Source organism: Marmota marmota, unplaced genomic scaffold (assembly GCF_001458135.2).
Source record: "Marmota marmota marmota unplaced genomic scaffold, marMar, whole genome shotgun sequence".
In the NCBI taxonomy this organism is placed as follows: Eukaryota; Metazoa; Chordata; class Mammalia; order Rodentia; family Sciuridae; genus Marmota; species Marmota marmota.
In genome coordinates, this window is record NW_026000205.1 from 3,268,111 (window position 1) to 3,285,783 (window position 17,673).

The 17,673-nt window shown below is 57.3% G+C and overlaps 1 protein-coding gene across 1 annotated transcript in view; it reads left to right on the top strand.

Moving 5' to 3' along the window:
• Meis3 (Meis homeobox 3) overlaps positions 1-11,996 on the top strand; it is a 26,013-nt gene extending 14,017 nt beyond the window's left edge. Inside the window, exons 3-13 of the mRNA XM_048790636.1 lie at positions 1,575-1,756; positions 2,046-2,178; positions 2,755-2,805; positions 2,948-3,097; positions 6,183-6,294; positions 6,475-6,623; positions 7,376-7,452; positions 7,616-7,674; positions 7,754-7,837; positions 8,088-8,154; positions 9,653-11,996. Coding sequence (XP_048646593.1) covers positions 2,755-2,805; positions 2,948-3,097; positions 6,183-6,294; positions 6,475-6,623; positions 7,376-7,452; positions 7,616-7,674; positions 7,754-7,837; positions 8,088-8,137 — 732 coding nt within the window. The 5' untranslated portion in view covers positions 1,575-1,756; positions 2,046-2,178 and the 3' untranslated portion in view covers positions 8,138-8,154; positions 9,653-11,996. The remainder of the gene's footprint in view (positions 1-1,574; positions 1,757-2,045; positions 2,179-2,754; positions 2,806-2,947; positions 3,098-6,182; positions 6,295-6,474; positions 6,624-7,375; positions 7,453-7,615; positions 7,675-7,753; positions 7,838-8,087; positions 8,155-9,652) is intronic.
• Positions 11,997-17,673: the final 5,677 nt, after the last annotated feature.

Genomic DNA, 17,673 nt, shown 5'->3' on the forward strand with positions numbered 1-17,673 from the left:
CTCCGGTTCTGGGCCCACCTCGCCCTCTCCACCGGCTCCTCCCCTCACCCTCTGCCCCTGTGTCTCTCCTTCTCAGTGCCCCTCTGCCCCCCTCCTTTGCCACAGCGTCTCACCCTCCCTCTGGCCCTGGGCGTCCCTCTTTCTGCTTCTGGGTCCTCTCTATCTCGGGCCCTTTATCCCTACCCCGCGCCCCGTCCTCTTCCTTTTCTGCTCTCCCCTCTCCTCTCCCCGACTCCGATCTACTTTTGTTGGAGCCCCCTACTCCCAGGCTAGGGGTGGGGACCGTGCTGGGAGAGGTCGGGCTCTCCAGGCTGCTGGACAAGCGATTGTGTTTTTGGTCCTGGGGACGGGAGAGATAGGAGACAGGAGAGGAGCTGAGCTTGGGAGGGTGGGGACAGGAACATGGCAGGAGGTGAGGACCCGCTTCATAGAGGGTGATGAACAGCAGGAGCAGTTGGATCCAACTTCAGGGCTCTGGAGAAGTTTGAAGAGGAAGTCAAAGAGCGTCAGGGATGAGACAGACGCAGAGCCTGGGCCACTAAGTGTGTCCAGGGTGGGAGGCGGAGCCGGATAGGAACACTCCTGTGCTCCGCCCTTGCCTGTCCTTTTGCATCTTGGAGCTTCAGTGTCTTCATCGCCAAGGACAGGGCTTGACCCTGTGATAGAAAGATCCCTCCACTTCCCAGGCCACGGGCGGGCGCTTGGTTCCTTGGTGACCCAACTCAGAAGTGTGCCCTGAATGCTCGGGACTCTCTTTGGGGCTGTTTGCAGAGTGTGTTGGTGGGAGGCTGGGGCTGTCCTGAGCTGCCTCGTTCATGTGTCACCCATTTATTCATTCCTGGGCCTGGTTCCTGTGCCTCTCTGTGCGTTTGTAGGGGCCTCTTGGGTATTTGGGGGGATGGCACTCGAAGCCTGCAGGTTATAGGGGATGTGCACTAAAGTGTATCTGGGGGGAGGTCATTGGGGTGTGACTGACACACAAGAGTGCACGTGGGTTGGTGTGCATGGCTGTGTGTGTGTCACGTGGTGGGGTGGGCTGTGACAAGTGGTTAACACATTCAGACATGCACATTTGACAACTGAAACGAAAAGGAAGTGGCAGAAGGCTGAGCGTGTCTATCTGCTTGGGTACACACAGTGCCCTGGTTCTATGGGAGGTGTCCCTACCAGAGCCTCTCCTGTCCCCACCCTCCCCTTCCTGCATTCATTCTCCCCCTCTCTCCTCCTGCTCTCTCCGTGTCTCTGAACCTCCCTGCCCTCTTCCTTCCCTTGGCAGTCACCCGCCAGCCACCTGGGACCCCCACCCAACTGCTCCAGCTCTTCCTCCAGGTCCTCTTGCCCACTCACCAGGACCCCTGATGGGACATTTTTTACAGTCCAGGGCACAAGGGGAGACCCGGCTCTCAGTTCCACAGACAGCTCCATAGGATATTGGGGGGGGGTGTTAAGCGAGCAGGGGACACCTGGGGACAGAGGGCACACCTCCTGGGTCCTAGGGTAGGGAGGCTGTCTGGCAGGTAGCTGAGTCTTGGGGTCTCTGACAACTCCTGGGGCACTCTCTCAACTTCCCCCAGTACGATGAGCTACCCCACTACCCAGGCATCGTGGACGGGACAGCAGCCCTGGCAGGCTTCTCTGAGATAGTGCCCTCTGCACCCCGGGGCCCTGGGCCCTACGGCCCCCACCAGCCTCCCCAGCCCCCGGCCCCAGGCTTGGACAGCGACGGCCTGAAGAGGGAGAAGGATGAGATCTACGGGTGAGTGGGGGGCCCCAGGCTGGTCTCTGTCTCACGCTGGTGTCTCTCTGTGGGTCACTTTGTGGGTTCCTGTCCCTGTCTAGTGGCTCCCCACCCCCCTCATGAGCTCTGCCCTCCTGCCTCCCTCAGACACCCGCTCTTCCCACTGCTGGCCTTGGTCTTTGAGAAATGTGAGCTGGCCACCTGCTCACCCAGAGATGGGGCCAGCGCTGGGCTGGGCACACCCCCCAGCAGCGACGTCTGCTCCTCTGACTCCTTCAACGAGGACATTGCGGCCTTTGCCAAACAGGTGGGCAGCCCCAGCCAGGGAGCACCCGGAGGGCCAGCAGGGTGGGACCGCTGTCCCTTACGGCCTCTCTTTTCCCTCCAAGATCCGCTCCGAGAGACCTCTCTTCTCCTCCAACCCAGAGCTGGACAACCTGGTGAGCCCTCCCGGGGCCCCCTCCACGGAGCTCTCCTATCCTGCCCTCCTTATCTCTTGGCTTGGTTGAGGGGTGCAGAGAAGTGACCACTGGCTGCTGTTCTCAAACCATGATCAGTGTTGCCCGTTTGCAACAGTGCAGAGCCTAGAGTTTGAGAACAGACTGGTGGCCTGAGTTCGGAGCCCAGCTCTGTGAGCCAGGGCAAGTGGTGCCAGCTCTCTGGGCCTCATGTCCTGATGGGTAAAGGAGGAGAGAGAGGAGAGGAGGGAGGGAGAGAGAGAGAAGGGGGAGAAGAGATAAACGCCCTGAGCTCCAGCCAGGGCTTTCTCCTGGCCAAATCCTTTGGCAAAGGACTCTGGGAAATGTGGTTTGCCCAGAAGGGTGGGAAAGTCAAGGGCAAAGGGCAGGGGATGGGTGTGCCCACCTGGCGCCCCTGCTTCTGTGTCCTCTCCACCCAACTCCTGGGGTCTCCATCTCTGCCCCACACCCTTCTTCCCGCTGTCTTCCTCTCGCTCTGACACTGTCTTGATCATCCTCTGTCACTCTTTCTGTCTTTGTCCCCCACCCCGCCTTCAGATGATCCAGGCCATTCAGGTGCTCCGGTTCCACCTGCTGGAGCTGGAGAAGGTGAGTGCTTCCCACCTGCCACGCCCTCACTTGCCCCCAGCAGTCTCTGCCCCACTGAAGTTGAAGCACAAGATGCCCCCACCCCTGTGCACCCCAGTCCTGGCCCCCGGGTGGCGCCCCCAGTACCCCGGTGCCCCCCCAGGTCCACGACCTGTGCGACAACTTCTGTCACCGCTACATCACCTGCCTCAAGGGAAAGATGCCCATCGACCTGGTCATCGAGGATCGGGATGGCGGCTGCAGGGAGGATCTCGAGGACTATCCAGCCTCCTGCCCCAGCCTCCCAGACCAGGTAGGCCCAGGACGCAGTGCCGGGTGTCACCCAGCAACCACAGCCAGGCCTAAACACAGCGGGAGGGCACACCACACCACCACACCCCAGACGTGGGGTGTTGGTTACGGGGCAGCATTGCACATGGCCACCCGCCGTCTACACAGCAGCTGCACAGACTCGGAAACAGCTGGACCACAGACAGGCTCGCGCCTGCGCACACGGACACACGCACACCACACGCGTCAACAGCCGCGGACACCACCTACTGGCTCCGCTGCACCCATGCAGGTTCCCACGCAGATACCCAAACAGGTGCAGTGGCGCCCACTCTGCAGGCCACGGCGAAATCACGCCCTGAAGCACCCTGTCCACCCAGCAGCATGGGCCCTAGGGCCGCTCCAGCACCGCCTTCTAGAGCGAATGTGGACGCAGCGTGCACACCACACTTGGTCACAATAGACTCCCGGGTGGAGCGAGAGCCAAACAGCCCCTGATGATGCCACACACGCTCAGGTCCAGACACTCTGGGAGTCGGACTAACCATGGTGCCTGCGCATGCACACAACTCCAGCCCTGTCCCGCAGATGCGCATGCGCACACGCGCTGTCCCCCTCAATAGCTGCAAGACCCCAGCCAGACTCTTCCACCCGGATTTGAAAATAACTCCCAGGCTTGGATATAGCTGCACAGGGTCAGACCCAGCGAAGCAACAAGATAAAGTGGCACTGGCTCCATTACAGTGGTGGCACAGTTCCATGGACCGCCGAACAGCTCTGTGGGCCCCACTACTGACAGAGAACAGTGAAACTTTGTGGAGTAAAGTCACGTAAGGACCACGCCCAGACGTCTACACCACCGACACACAGTCACATGATGGCACACGACACAGCTTTGGGCCTGGGGCTCACAGCAGCCACCAAACAGCCTCAAGGACCCGACCTCGCCCTGTAGTACATACACCGAGGGAGCAGCCCCTGCGGGTGAAGACGGGACTCAGCTCTTCGGGAGGCTCTTATTCAGACCTCACACAGCCTGGATCCTCTTGCAGGACACTCAGCCATAGTCACACCCGCCCAGATGTTCTCACAGGTGTGTACCCCCTTGTGCAGAAATCACAGCTGCCACGTGCGCAGCCTCAGGGGACAGGAGGGTACACACCTGTGATCTCAACAGCATCTGCAATGCCAGAGACTCGGGAGGCTGAGGCAGGAGGATCACAAATTGCAGGCCAGCCTGGACAACTTAGCAAGACCCTATCTCACACCAAAGAGAAACAGGCTGGGGATGGAGCTCAGCGCTAGAGCACAGGCCTAGCATCACGAAGGCCCAGGTTCCAACCCCAGCACTGGGAGAAAAACAAAGAGAAAAACAGAACTTAGAATCATCCAAGTCAGATCCAGCCACATGGGCAAGGCACAACCACCAGTGCTGGCACACGCCACAGCCACAGCCTATCTGGGGACAGCCAGGGCCTCTTGGGGTCCTCAGGTACACACTCACATTCAGACAGGGCATGTTCACTTACAGGCCACATGAAGGTCTCAGGAAGCTTCAAACTCATCGGCTTGGATATACTCACGGGCAGCACCCAGTCAGATCTGGAAACAGAAGAGCTGCAGGTCACAGCCACCGACATGGTCACAAGCTCCTGGACCTGAGCGATTCTGAAATTGAACACAACTCACCCTATAGCATGCCCAGTTGCACGATTCCATGTAGACATATGGAGTCCGGGAAAATCCCTGAGCCCCAGTGGGAAGCAGGGCACATCCAGCAGGGTGTGGGAGGTGGGAGGGGCTGTGCACACGGTCGGTGGGCTTGAGTGCAGGGGGGTACCCCCAGTTTGGCAGCTGTAGGCAGCTGTTTCCAGTGGTTGCCAGGACTAGAGAGATGAACAGGATGTTGCTGAGACTTTGGTGGAAGGACACAGCGAGTCTGCAGCCCCCTGGCAGAAACCAACCCAATCTTAAACCAAATGACAAAAGAAATCCTCACATGGTGGCTATAGGTGGGCCGGCCTCCTGGGTCACAGCTGGGGCATAGGGTGAATCGAATACATTGCCAAGTTCTTCAAAGTGTGTCAGAGTTTGGGTAAAGAAAATACAGCCCTGGCAGACACAGTGACTCACACCTGTAACCCCTGAGGCAGGAGGATCATAGGAGGCCAGCCTCAACAACTTAGGAAGACCCTGGCTCAAAAAAAAAGTTCCGTGCTAGAGCTCACGCCTAGCATAAGGAAGGCCCTGGATTCAGTCCCTACTGCTGGGGGTGAGAGAGGAAGAAAAAATAAAACACAATCCCCAAATCCCTGATCTGCAATTTTAAGACCTTAAAATATCTGAAATCTTGGATTTGGGCTCCCCTGCCCCATAAGTCCAGCGCCAACTCATTTGGCAGCAAAAATCTGACCTGAACTAATGGGAGGCTATTTATAGCCTTTATTTATTCCACTTAGTTAAATATCCATCCGTTTTGCTACAGAAATGTTAATGAGTTTGATGATGAGGTTATGCCCCAGACCCTGCTGGGGGTGATTAAGGAAATACGCCGTGAATGCGCTGATTTCCTGTTTGAAGTGAGAGGAGTTCTGAACTGAATTGCCCCTTGTCCCAAGGATTCCAGATATGGTGCTGTAGACCTGTGTCCGCTCATCTTTCCCGGGTGATTGCTGTGTGCCTTTACATAGATTAGCTCACCGAACACACACTGAAGTGAGAACTGTTACTGTCCCCCATTTCCCAGTAGAGGAAACTGAGGCACAGAGAGGTGAAGTGACTTGCCCAAGATCACACGGCCAGGAAAGGGAAGAGGCAGAAACAAACTTCCCCTCAAGAAGTCTCAGCTCGGGCTGGGGATGTGGCTCAAGCGGTAGCGCGCTCGCCTGGCATGCGTGCGGCCCGGGTTCGATCCTCAGCACCACATACAAAACAGAGATGTTGTGTCCGCTGATAACTAAAAAATAAATATTAAAAAAAAAAAAAAAAGAAAAGTAGTCTAAAAAAAAAAAAAAAAAAAAAAAAGAAGTCTCAGCTCTGGAGCACGTGCTCCCTGTGCTTTTCGGTGCCCTGAATCTTGGCATTGACGCCCAACTCCTGTTTTCTAGAATAACACATGGATCAGAGACCATGAGGACAGTGGGTCTGTCCATTTGGGGACTCCAGGTCCATCCAGCGGGGGCCTGGCCTCTCACAGTGGGGACAACTCCAGCGACCAAGGTGAGGAACTTGGGAGGTCGAGAAGAAGCATGGGCGTTGGTCCAAGGATTGACTAGACCGCATGGAGGACTTTCAGAGGGGCCCAGAGACATGAGGTCTGGTGTCTAGGGCGAGGGTTCTGGGGTCCTCGGTCCCCTGTTCTTCACTGTTCACCAGTGCAGCCTGCCTGTGTCCCCTCAGGAGATGGGCTGGACACAAGCGTGGCCTCTCCCAGCTCTGGGGGAGAGGACGAGGAGCTGGACCAGGAGCGACGGCGGAATAAGAAGCGAGGAATCTTCCCCAAGGTGGCGACCAACATCATGCGAGCCTGGTTGTTCCAACACCTCTCGGTGAGAGCCCTGCTGCCCAGGTGCAGGGTGGGCCTGGAGAAAGATGTGGGTGACCAAGGCCCCTAGAGGAACCTGGAGATGAGACTCAACAGGGGAGGGCGACACGGAGGGGACTCATGGAGATGGGGAGGACAGGAGCAGTTCTCAGGTGTGTGCGACAGCCCATCACCATCCCTCAGTCACCCCCGTCCATCAGACACAGCCCTGGGCTGTACAGATGAGGAGACTGAGACCCAGGGGGTTAGGGCTTGCTCCAGGTCGCACAGCTGGAAGTGGTTTCAAACGCAGGCCGTCTGGCCTTCACCACCCACCCGGCTCCTTCATGGAGACAGGCAGAAAAATAGTCAGGGAGGGACTGAGGGACAGAGGGACAAAGACAGAGAAATAGCAACTCAGAGGCAGGGGACTGAGTCACAATGTAGGGAGTCCCAGGCCAGGGCCATGTGGGGTGGGAACAGGGGTAGGGAGAGGCGCACGCTGGGACCCTGACGGAGAGGGGGAGCAGGGCCAGCCCCGCCCCACAGAGCCCCCCTTGTGGTGGAGCCCCCTAAAGCAAGTTGGCCAACCAGCCTCGAGCTGCTGGAAAGGGCCCGGCTGTGGGGTGATCGCTGGGTGCCCGCTGGGCTTCGCCTTTCCCGGCTGGCTCTCCCTGCCCAACTTGTGCCACTATCCCTTGACCCTGCGGGCCAGGCCAGGCACTGGGGGCCAGGGGGCACCTGGGCAGGCAAAGTGACTCTTGCCCATGGCTGCAGCACCCGTACCCCTCAGAGGAGCAGAAGAAACAGCTGGCACAGGACACGGGGCTCACCATCCTGCAGGTCAATAACTGGTGAGTGGCGCCAAGTCGCTGGGCAGCGGGTGGGAGGCTGGCACTGTCCGCGGTGCTGAAGGAGGCCTGGGCCACAGCCCCTGCACCCGCTGTCCCCTCTCCCCGCCCCATCCGCCCCCGCCTGCCCCCTCCTGACACCCTTGGGTCCCGTGACCGGCTCCAGGTTCATTAACGCCCGGAGACGCATCGTGCAACCCATGATCGACCAATCCAACCGCACAGGTACGGGGCGGGGGGACGCGGCTCTGAGCACGTTAAGGAGGGAACCTCCCTGGCTCCCCCTCACCCGACCCCTTCCTAGGGCCAGGCGCCGTCTTCAGCCCCGAGGGCCAGCCCGTGGCAGGCTACGCTGAGACTCAGCCGCATCTGACTGTCAGGCCGCCCGGTAAGGCCGACCCCACTCCTTCTTGTTTGCAGAGGGGAGCAGCAGATGCCAGTGCAGATGTCCTGGTCCCACCTTCTCCAGGCTCAGCCCGTCACAGGGAAAGGAGTCACTTTTTCTTAAAGGGCCAGCACCCTCTTAAAACATGACTCAGTCTGTCCTGGTAGAGCAGCCAGGGGTGAAGGAAGGGTGGGAGGCACAGAGGGGCATCGGGGGTGGGAAGACCCACTAACTTTCCCCTTTCCCCTTCCAGGCTCAGTGGGCATGAGTCTGAACTTGGAAGGAGAGTGGCATTACCTATAGAGACGGAGTTCAGGAGTGTGAGTGACCTATTTCTGGGGTGCACAGCTCTCAAACCTTCATGAGAACTCCCGGCTCCAGCAGTGGGTCCATCCCTCCACGGCAGGGTCTGCCTGGGTCCCTGAACTGAGGCTCCTCCAGGGCTCAGTGGAAAGATGATTCCTCAGCCAATACCTGCCCCCATCCACCCGGCCACTCACCCTGCCATCCATCATCCGTCAGTCATCCACCCACCACCCATCCACCCCGTCCCCACTCCCTGCCCACTCTCAATCCCGCTAACCGTGCCATCACACACCCACTGCACCGTCCACCACCTACCCAGCCACCCAGTGGCCGCCACAAGACCCGCCCACTGTCTCACCAATTGTCCATCCACTCACCTGCCACCTGCCACAGAAACGCAGAACAACCTGTGCAAAGGCCCAGGGTGTAGAAGGGCTTCCGCGTGGGCCTTCTAAACCACCCCGACTCTCCCCGGTTAAATCCCTCTGTGGCTCTCGGGGGTCACTGGACAGTCGGAACTCTTTAGTATCCATCCGTCCATCTAGTACACATGCCCTGTGCCCCTCTGTGCCCATCCCTGTGCTGTGCTGGGAGGTGCTAGGGACACAACAGTGGCCATGAAAACGCAGCCCTGCCCTCCAGGGCACATAGTCCAGTGGGGAGACAGGCCCACCCCAGAGGGCGATGACCCAGGATGGGCCCCTTGATGTGGAGCCCTAGGAGTGGGAGGAGCCAGGAGGGGCCATCAGTCCCAGGAGGTAGGGTTGGGGGGGCGTTTGACCCAGACCAGAGCATTCATGGAGGGTTCCCTGGAGGAGACGACTCTTGCTGACCCAAGGGGTGGAGGGTCCAGCAGAGGGAACCCCCTGTGTGAAGTCCCGGAGCCCTAGAGGTCTCTGGGCGCTGAGATGGCACCCGCCCCACACACACAGGGAGGGAGGGCTCCGGTGGGGGGTGGGGTGCAAGCAGGTGGGTAAGGACCATGGGGGCCTGGGGCATGGGGTCCCGGGGTCCTGGGGCCTGAGCCGGGAAGGAGAGGTGGGTGGGTTTGCCCAGGCCTGGTGGGCTGAAGGGCTCAGCTCTGCATGGCCGGGTGTGGGCAGGGGTGGCCTGGCCTGAGTGGCAGCTTGGTGATGGGGGTCCTCGTCCTGCGTCCCCAGCTCCCCCAGCCACTTTCCTCGCCCTCGTCCCTCTCTGCCCCCTCTTCAGTCCTCTCTGTCCCTGGGACGCACCCTACACTCGCCCCAGTCCCTCCACGTCCCTCCCCCTGTCCCACTCTCTCTCGGTGTCCTTGGTGTCCTTCTCCGCCTCTCCTCAGCTGCCTCTGCCGTCCCCTCTGTTCCCACACCTCCCCTCCATCTCCCGCAACCCCTGCTCTGGGGTCCCCTCCTCACCCTTGTCCCTCGGTCCCTCTCCCTGCATCTCCCTGCTTCACTTCAGGGCTGTGCACAGAGGGACGGATGTGACCCGGCCCTCCCCGCCTCCTGAATGGCCTTTCCTCACCTCCCACAGACTCCAGCCTCCAGACGTGACCACAGCCTGTGCCCTCTGCTTCAGGACTCCAGCTCCAAAGGCCCCTCCACTTAATGCCTACCTCCCTGGGGCCCCACCGGGACATGGGGGACCTGAGCGTCCACTTGAGGGTCTCTCAAGGACACAGACAAGACCTCCAGGCCCTGCACCCACTTCTGCCTTCACCTTTGCCTGGGACCTGAGAGCCTGGGCATGGTCCGCAGAAGATGGTGGCCAGGGCCCACCTCCAGGACAGAGAAGGGACTGGGAGTGGGCTGGGGCCATCGGGGAAGGGGGTCACCCGGATCCGACATTTGGGGGCGATTCCTTCACCCTCCCACCCCATCCCCCCTCCGCCTTCCCCTCCCCCTTCTCTGATGTCTTCTACTTTTTTTTTTAAAGATAAAGTCTTAAAAACAAAGCCACCAATTCGAATCCTCGTGTCTCTTCAAGATTCCAAACCTCAGAACTCTGAGGTTCCAGAATCCTGATGATGCGATGACAGGCGGTCTTTATCCTGCTCTCTGTGGGGGCGCCTAATGTACCTCCGTTAGCTACTGCGGGGTGACAGACTGCCTGGAACTTGTGCCCATCATGCAGTGGTTGGTGGATTACACTAGACACAGAAGTTCTGGTGGCTTTCAGGGCCCACGTGCTCATCTACTGTCAGTAGGGACCAGTCAGGGCTCCGCTCCTGGGGGCTGGCTGGCCGCAGGGGCCGCAGGAGTGAGGGACCAAGCAGGAGGCTGTCTGGTTTGTTCCCACAGAGGTGTGGCCGGGCTCCAAGGGGCCCCACGATTAGTATGTTCTGCAAACTGCACCCTCTTGGCCACTTTAAAATTTCAAGGCCACCCACCCAGAACCCAGGGAAGAGAAACGGACTCACCTCTTGTGGGTGACAGGGTGCCGCAAATTCACATCACGAGACGTGGACACGGGAGGGATAAAGAATCGTGGCCACTTTTGCATCAGCCTTTCCCATGGGGGCTCACGGACTCGTCCTGATGGGGGCCCCAGGCAGCCTGTCCTTGGCAGGGGCTTGAGAAGGGTGCCCACCTGTGCGTGGACGTGGGTGCCGATCCTCCCCCTGCGATGCATTTGCTGTGGATCTGGAACAAGCGGCTTCGCCCCCGTGGGCCTCCATCTCCACATCTGGGAGATGGGGCTGCAGACTGTCTGCCTCACAGGATTGTTGTGTGGATTAATGAAGACGTTGCAGAGAAACTGCGCAGGCTGGGCCTGGCGTGGGGTAAGACTGGGTCCAAGGCAGGGGTTGGTGCTGGGGTCGGGGCTCAGTGCAGGGTGCTTGCCTAGCAGGTGTGAGGTCCTGGGTTCGACTCCGAGGCTCAGAGGTTGGGCTGACCATCCACTGGGCTCTGAGCTCACCAGTCCTCTACCTGCTCAGAGAGACACCGGCCAGGCTCAATGTGGAGTCTATTTCTCTCTAAGCTCATTTCTTTCTCTCCATCTCCCTCTGCTCCATCTTTTCCAGTCTCTGTCTCCCCGTCCCCATCCACCCTCATCTCGGAGTCTCAGGTGAGCTGTCTCCCTCCTGCCTGCCTCACCTCACTTGGGCCACTCAGGGCCTCTGTCTCTTCCTCAGCTCTGTCTTTGGATCTCTCACACACTCATGCTTGCACCCAAGAGTGGCACTCACAGGATGTTGACGGAGGCTGACACACATGGCTAAGCATGTGGCCTCACCAGTGTGACCCAGGCAAAGTTCGCAATGCGGTCATGCACAGCCAACCCTGGAAACATCCAGTGTGTGCAGCAGGACGGGGGACAGGGCCAGATCCTTGCTGTGCCTCCCACAATCTGCGACCTCACCTGCTCACAGGCATAGAAGCACCATTGACACAGCTGTCCTTCAAGAAGCTGCACCCTGGAAGCCCCGAGGCACACACAGGGGCCCTGAGGCTGGGGCCCAGCTCCACCTGCCTGGGAGACCCACTTTCTAGAGTCCTGAGACGCTGTCCAGCCGCTCATCCGCTCAGAACAACTTCTCGCCATTCACTATTCTTGCACAAAGTGTCTCCTGAGGTCCGGTCCCTGTCTGTCCCCTCCCTGCAACACCAGTGGACAAAAGTCCACATACTTTGGGCAATACTCCTGCCCCCAGGAGCTGATTGACAATGAACCAAAAAAAAAAAAAAGTAGCCCTCAGTCTGCAGGGGACTGGTTCCAGACCCCTCAGGGAACCAAGCTCCCGGGTGTTCAAATTCCTAGGTCCAGCGGGGTAGGATTTGATAGGACTCCAGCACATTCTCCCAAACAGTTGTTTTGTTTTGGTACCGGGGATGGAACCCAGAGGCACCGAACCACTGAGCCACATCCCCTGCCCCTTTCTGTTTTTTATTTAGAGACAGGGTCTTGATGAGTCGCCCAGGACCTTGCTAAAGGGCTGAGGCTGGCTTCCAACTCGCGATCCTCCTGCCTGCCTCAGCCTCCCAATTGCACCCGGCACATTCGCCCCTGTACTTTAAATCACCCCGCGTGCCTCATACTTCCCGAAGCCCCGCGGTGCCGGGCAGGTAGTTGTGACGCTGCATCGTCTAGGGGGAAACAAGAAAAACGTCTACATGCTCAGTATGGGGGCCATTACAATTTTTTCCATTATTTTCCATCGTTATTGGCGGAATCCATGGGTGGAGAACCTGCTGTACCTCATTTAGTCTCTTGGAAGGTGACAAATGTGTCATAAAAAGCAGAGCAGGGTACGGATGGGCTTGTGGGCTATCACTCTATGAATTCATTGACGCTTTGTCACAAGTGCTGGGCTGCAGGAGCCCTGACCCTACCAGCCTGCTAAACCCCAGGGCAGCCCCAGGAGGGGTGCCGCCAGGTTCCCGCTCCCAGGCAAGGACTCTGAAGCCCAGAGAGGTGAGGTTGGTGGCCCAGGGTCACACAGCTGGGGTGTGGAGAGCCCGCTGGGACCTGAGAGGCTCGACCCTGCCTGCGGCTTGCACTCCAGGCTCTCTGATTATAGGATGGCGTTTAAAACAGAATCTCTGAAACCCTGGTACTTAGGGGCTGGGGTTGAACCCAGGGCACACTGACACTGAGCCACGTCCCAGCCCTGTGGATCTTATTTTGAGATAGGGTCTCACTGAGTTGCCCAGGCTGGCCTTGGATTTGCCATCCTCCTGCCTCGGCCTCCAGGATTATAGGTGTGCGCCACCATGCCCCGTTTAAGAGCCTGTGACTTTCTAACTCTAACCGGAACTGTTTTGTGGGTGCGATATTGTTTTTGTGACTGTGATAACTGTTTACTTCTCCCCAAGCTCCCCAGGACCACAGTGGGATGGATGAGGGATAGATAGACAGCAGGAAGAACTTCCAACACTCCCACCTTTGAGGGCAGGAGGTGGAAGGGTTATGGGGGAGAGGTCTGCTGCAAGAGAGAAAGTTGCACCCATAGAGCCCTCGCCTGGCACGGAGAAGGGTCCCCTGGCTGGCAGAGGGGAGACTGGGACACAGGCGAGCTGGGAGGGGCACCTCCCTCCTTCTCCTGGTGACTGGAAGTGGCTCCCACTTAATCCTCTCCAATTAATTCAATCGGATGTGCCATTAAGGAGGCGGGAGATTGGGCGGAGGTTAATTGTAACTAAAAATACCTCCCACTTCCTGCAGGACGCAGTGGGTGGGCATGGCCTAAAGAGTCCCCAGTCCCAGGGATGCCCCAGGCCCAATCCTGGGTAGGAAGGAGACAGCAGGCCCGGGTCAGAGGTCGCTGCGTCAGCTGGGCAGCGTGCAGCGGCATGGAGGGGTCACTGGAGCTGCAGCCACAGGAATGGTTGCAGCTGCCCCTCACTGAACGTAGGGTGTGGAAGGGAGACAGGGACACTGTCGTGGCTGTCTGTCACATGTGTCTGGGCACAGCTTGTGTCTCTTTGAGTTGGCGTCTATGCCTACAGAGCTCAGGATCACCTGTGTGGGGATGGGATTGTCTCTGGGCCATGGGTGTCTGTGTCCTTGGGGGCCACTTTCCATGTGTCCATCACAACCTCTGTGTGTGACCCTGTGTGCAGGTGTGTCTGTGATCATGGGCTGGGTGGAAGGCACGAGGTGACAGCGTGGGGCCACCTCGCACAGTCCAGGGCTGGGTCTGAGAGGCCTGCTGGCTGCTGGGGCCCAAAGGGTGGTGTCCACTGGGGGGCACTGTCCGCGGCCTGGCTGTGGGGTGGCCCTGCTCTGCAGCAGCACCTGCACAGGAGCTGCCCGCACATGGGAGACCTACGCCCAGTGGGGCTGGGCGAATCCAGGTAGCAGGGGCCTAGTGGTGGCACTTCCCAGCCAAAGGCGAGACGGGACGGTCACCGTCATGGATGGCAGAGGCAAAGCAGCCATTCCTACACCCAGAATGATGGTGTGGGTGGGACTCAGGGTGTTCCTAGGACAGACAGGCAGGCTTGGGTGGTCTGGGTGGCCATGTGCTGCAGAAGGACGGCAGGGTCATCAACAGGGCACACACGTGACAGTGGTCCCATCAGATTGTCACCTAGCGGTGCTGTACCATCTGGGTATGTAAGGGCACTCTAGGCACAATGACTAAATATGCCCTACCAACACATTTCTCAGGCTGTCCCCACCACCAAGTGACGGGTGGCTCTATAAGCAGAGTTTCAGGTCAAGGGGGCGCTCAGGTCAAGGGGGCGGAAGTCTAAACTGGGGCCCTTATGCAGAGTGTGGGTCCTCCACATGTTCCCCGGCTTGAGCCAGTCACAGACCCAGGACCCTTTGAAAGAAGGAGGCCAGGTCCCTGGAGCAAGAGCCCCGGTCACTACAGGAAGTTTATATTGCCGGTCTTTTTCCCAGCCTTCCCCCAAGGGACATGTGGGCTCCTACCAAGGTGACTATGTACTAGGGACACGGAAAAAATCAGACCTTCTAGGGACTGCTGGACACTGGCTCCCAGCTGACACTGACACCAGAAGGCCAGAGACGTCACTGTGGCCCTCCATCAGGGCAGGGCCTCATCCAGGACGCACAGGGCCCAACCTCAGGAGTGTCCCCTCACTGGGCTCCACAGGTCCAGCCTTCGGTTTCTTACTGCTGTGATTAAAGACCCGTCAAGAAGAGCCTTAGAGGGGGGAGTGTATTTCAAGGCTCCAGTTCCCGGGGCCTTGGGGTTCCAGAGACCATGGGGTTCTAGGGGCCGTGGGGTTCCAGGGGCCTTCAGGTTCCAGAGGCCTTGTGGTTCCAGGGTGAGAGTCCAGGGCCCTTTGGGTTCCAGAGGCCTTGGGGTATCAGAGGCTATGGGGTTCCAGAGGGACTTTGGGGTTCCAGAGGCCTTGGTATTCCAGGGGCCTTGGTGTTCCAGAGACCATGGGGTTCCAGAGATCTTGGGGCTCCAGAGGCCTTGAGGTTCCAGAGGCCTTGGGGTTTTAGAAGCCGTGGTTTGTAGACAGCAGCATGCCTTGGCTCCCAGAGCATGGCGGAGGGAGGCAGCCCACACCATGAACAGAAGCAGAGAGCCTCCACCCTCCAGATACAACATTTACACCCCAAGGCTTGTTCCCAGGACACCTCCTCCAGCCACATCTTCCCTGCCTCACCTACCACTCAGCTGGTCCCCTCAGGGGATGAAGTCACCCTATCACCTCTCCCCTGAGCCTTCTTGCATGTCCCACAGGAGCTCTCAGGGGACACCCCACACCACACCTTACAGCCCCAGGCCCATCCGGTGGCTGATTCCCCAGGTTAGGTCCCCTCTGTGGAATAGACATACTGGGCAGTTGCCAGTGTCCCCACCGTGGTGTGTGGCTGTGATGTAAAGAAGGAGGTGATGCCATGGGCCACGTTGATGCTTGACGGCCGAGTTGGAGGCCGGGGATGTGTGGCCTTCGATGCCACCACTGAGGCCACCTTGGTGTGGCAGTGTCTCTGTGTGAGTGGCCTTGAATCCTCTTGCGAGTCGGGTGTCCACGGCTCTGGGGCTCCGCTCAGTGCTCAGAATTCCAGGAATGCAGTCCCCCATCACCAGGTTGAGCAAAGTCCACCTGGAGGGACAGGATGGGGGTCAGGGCCAGCTTCCCAGAGCTAAGACCTGAAGGACAGTGAGGCAGGCTGAAGGGGAGATGCAGGTGAGTTAGAGGAAACCAAAGGTGCACAGGTCCTGAGGGGACAGGGACAAGAGCAAGCAAGCCAGTGTGGCTGCGGGGGAGCTGGCAATGGGTCTGGGTCCCTCCAGGGGGCGCCAGGGAGCCATGGACTTGGGGGTAAGTTTCATATGCCATAAAATTCACCTATTTAAACTTTACAATTCAATGGCTTTTTGTGAGTGTGACAGAGATTGAACCCAGGCACTCAACCCGTGGGCCACATCCCCAGCCATTTTTATTTTTAATTTTGAGACTGGATCTCCCTAAGTTGCTGAGGCTGGCTTTGAACTTGTGATCCTCCTGCCTCAGGCTCTTGAGCCACTGGGATTACAAGCGTGGCCACTGTGCCCAGCTCCAATGGCTTTTAGTGTATCCACTAATCTGCGCATCCATCACCACTACCAATTTTAAAACATTTTACTACCCCCCCCAAAACCCTTGTACCCCATAAGAGTACCCCCAGCCCCCGCCCTGGCAGCTGCTAATCGACGTTCTGTCCCTATGGACTCACCTCTTTTGATGTGTCACAAACATGGAATCACATGCTCTGTGGCCTGTCTCTGGCTCCTTTCACTCAGGGTTCTGCTTCCCAGCATGGCCCACACTATAACTATGTCTGGGCTTCATTTCGTTTAATTGCTGATAATATCCTGTTGTCCTGGAAGAATATTAAGCAGAAAAGGGACAGAACCAGATTTGTGCTTTGTCCTCAGGTGGATTAGAAGGAGGTGTTATGGACTGAACCGCGTCCCTGAAAAGGGTCCGTCCAAGACCTGGTAGGGAAGGGATGAGGAGAGTGGGAAGTGAGGACATGTCCTCTGCATGTGCCCCAGGGTGTAGGGACAAGGATGTCATTTCCACCAAAGTCTGGAGACACCCAAGATGTATTGAGTGGTGTTTGGCAGGTGCCACTCCAGTGGTAATTTGGCAGCCTGTTGAATGCAGCAGGTGAGGGGGAAGAAAAGTCTTGATCTACATCTAGATTTCTAACTTAGGAAATAGCCTTATTTATCTCTGATGTCACAGGAGGAGACTGAAAGCTTGATTACCTTTCCTATTGAACCAGTGGTAATTGTAGCTCATGTTTACTGAGCATCTAATACAGGTTGAGCATGCTAATCTGAAAATCCAAAAACTAAAATGCTCCAAACTTCAAAGTTTTTCGAGCATCAATATGAAGCCACAAAAAGAAAATTGTACACTTGACCTCATGGGACATGCTGCAGTCAACATCCAGGCAGACTGAAAATATTGCATGAAATGACCTTCAGGGCTGATCAGTGGTGGGACAGTGGCCTCTTAAGTAACAAATCCTAAATTTAGTCTCAGCACATGTGCGCACACGTGTGCACGCATACACACACACACAATTAGATTCAGGTTATGTGTATGAGGTGGATGTGAAACATAAGTGAATTTTATTCTTAGACTTGGGTCCATGCCCAAAACATTTTATTATGTTTATGCAAATATCCCTAAGTCCAAAAATGTGTTTAATATGAAACTCTTCTGGTTACAAATATTTCCAATAAAGAACACTCAACCTGTGTGTGCAAACAATCTTGTAAGCTTGTTTTATTCCTGTAAGCTTTAGGGGACTAAAGCATTCAACTCTCACAACTTTGGGAGGTGGGGACTATTATATTCATTTCTGAGATGAAGAAAGAGATGAGCAAAATGAGGACGATAATGCTCTCCCTGTCTACGTCTCTGATTCTGCAGTGATCTGTCTCAGGGTCAGACACTGTGGCCTCTTGGGCTTGTACTATGGTTGTGCAAGATCTGTGCACCAAAAACTACAAAACATCTGTGGTAGAAATTTAAAACCTAAAAAAAAAAATGTAAAAAGTTTTTTATTCATGGATTGAAAAATTTCATATTTTTGAAATGTCAATTCTCCCTAAATAGCTACAGATA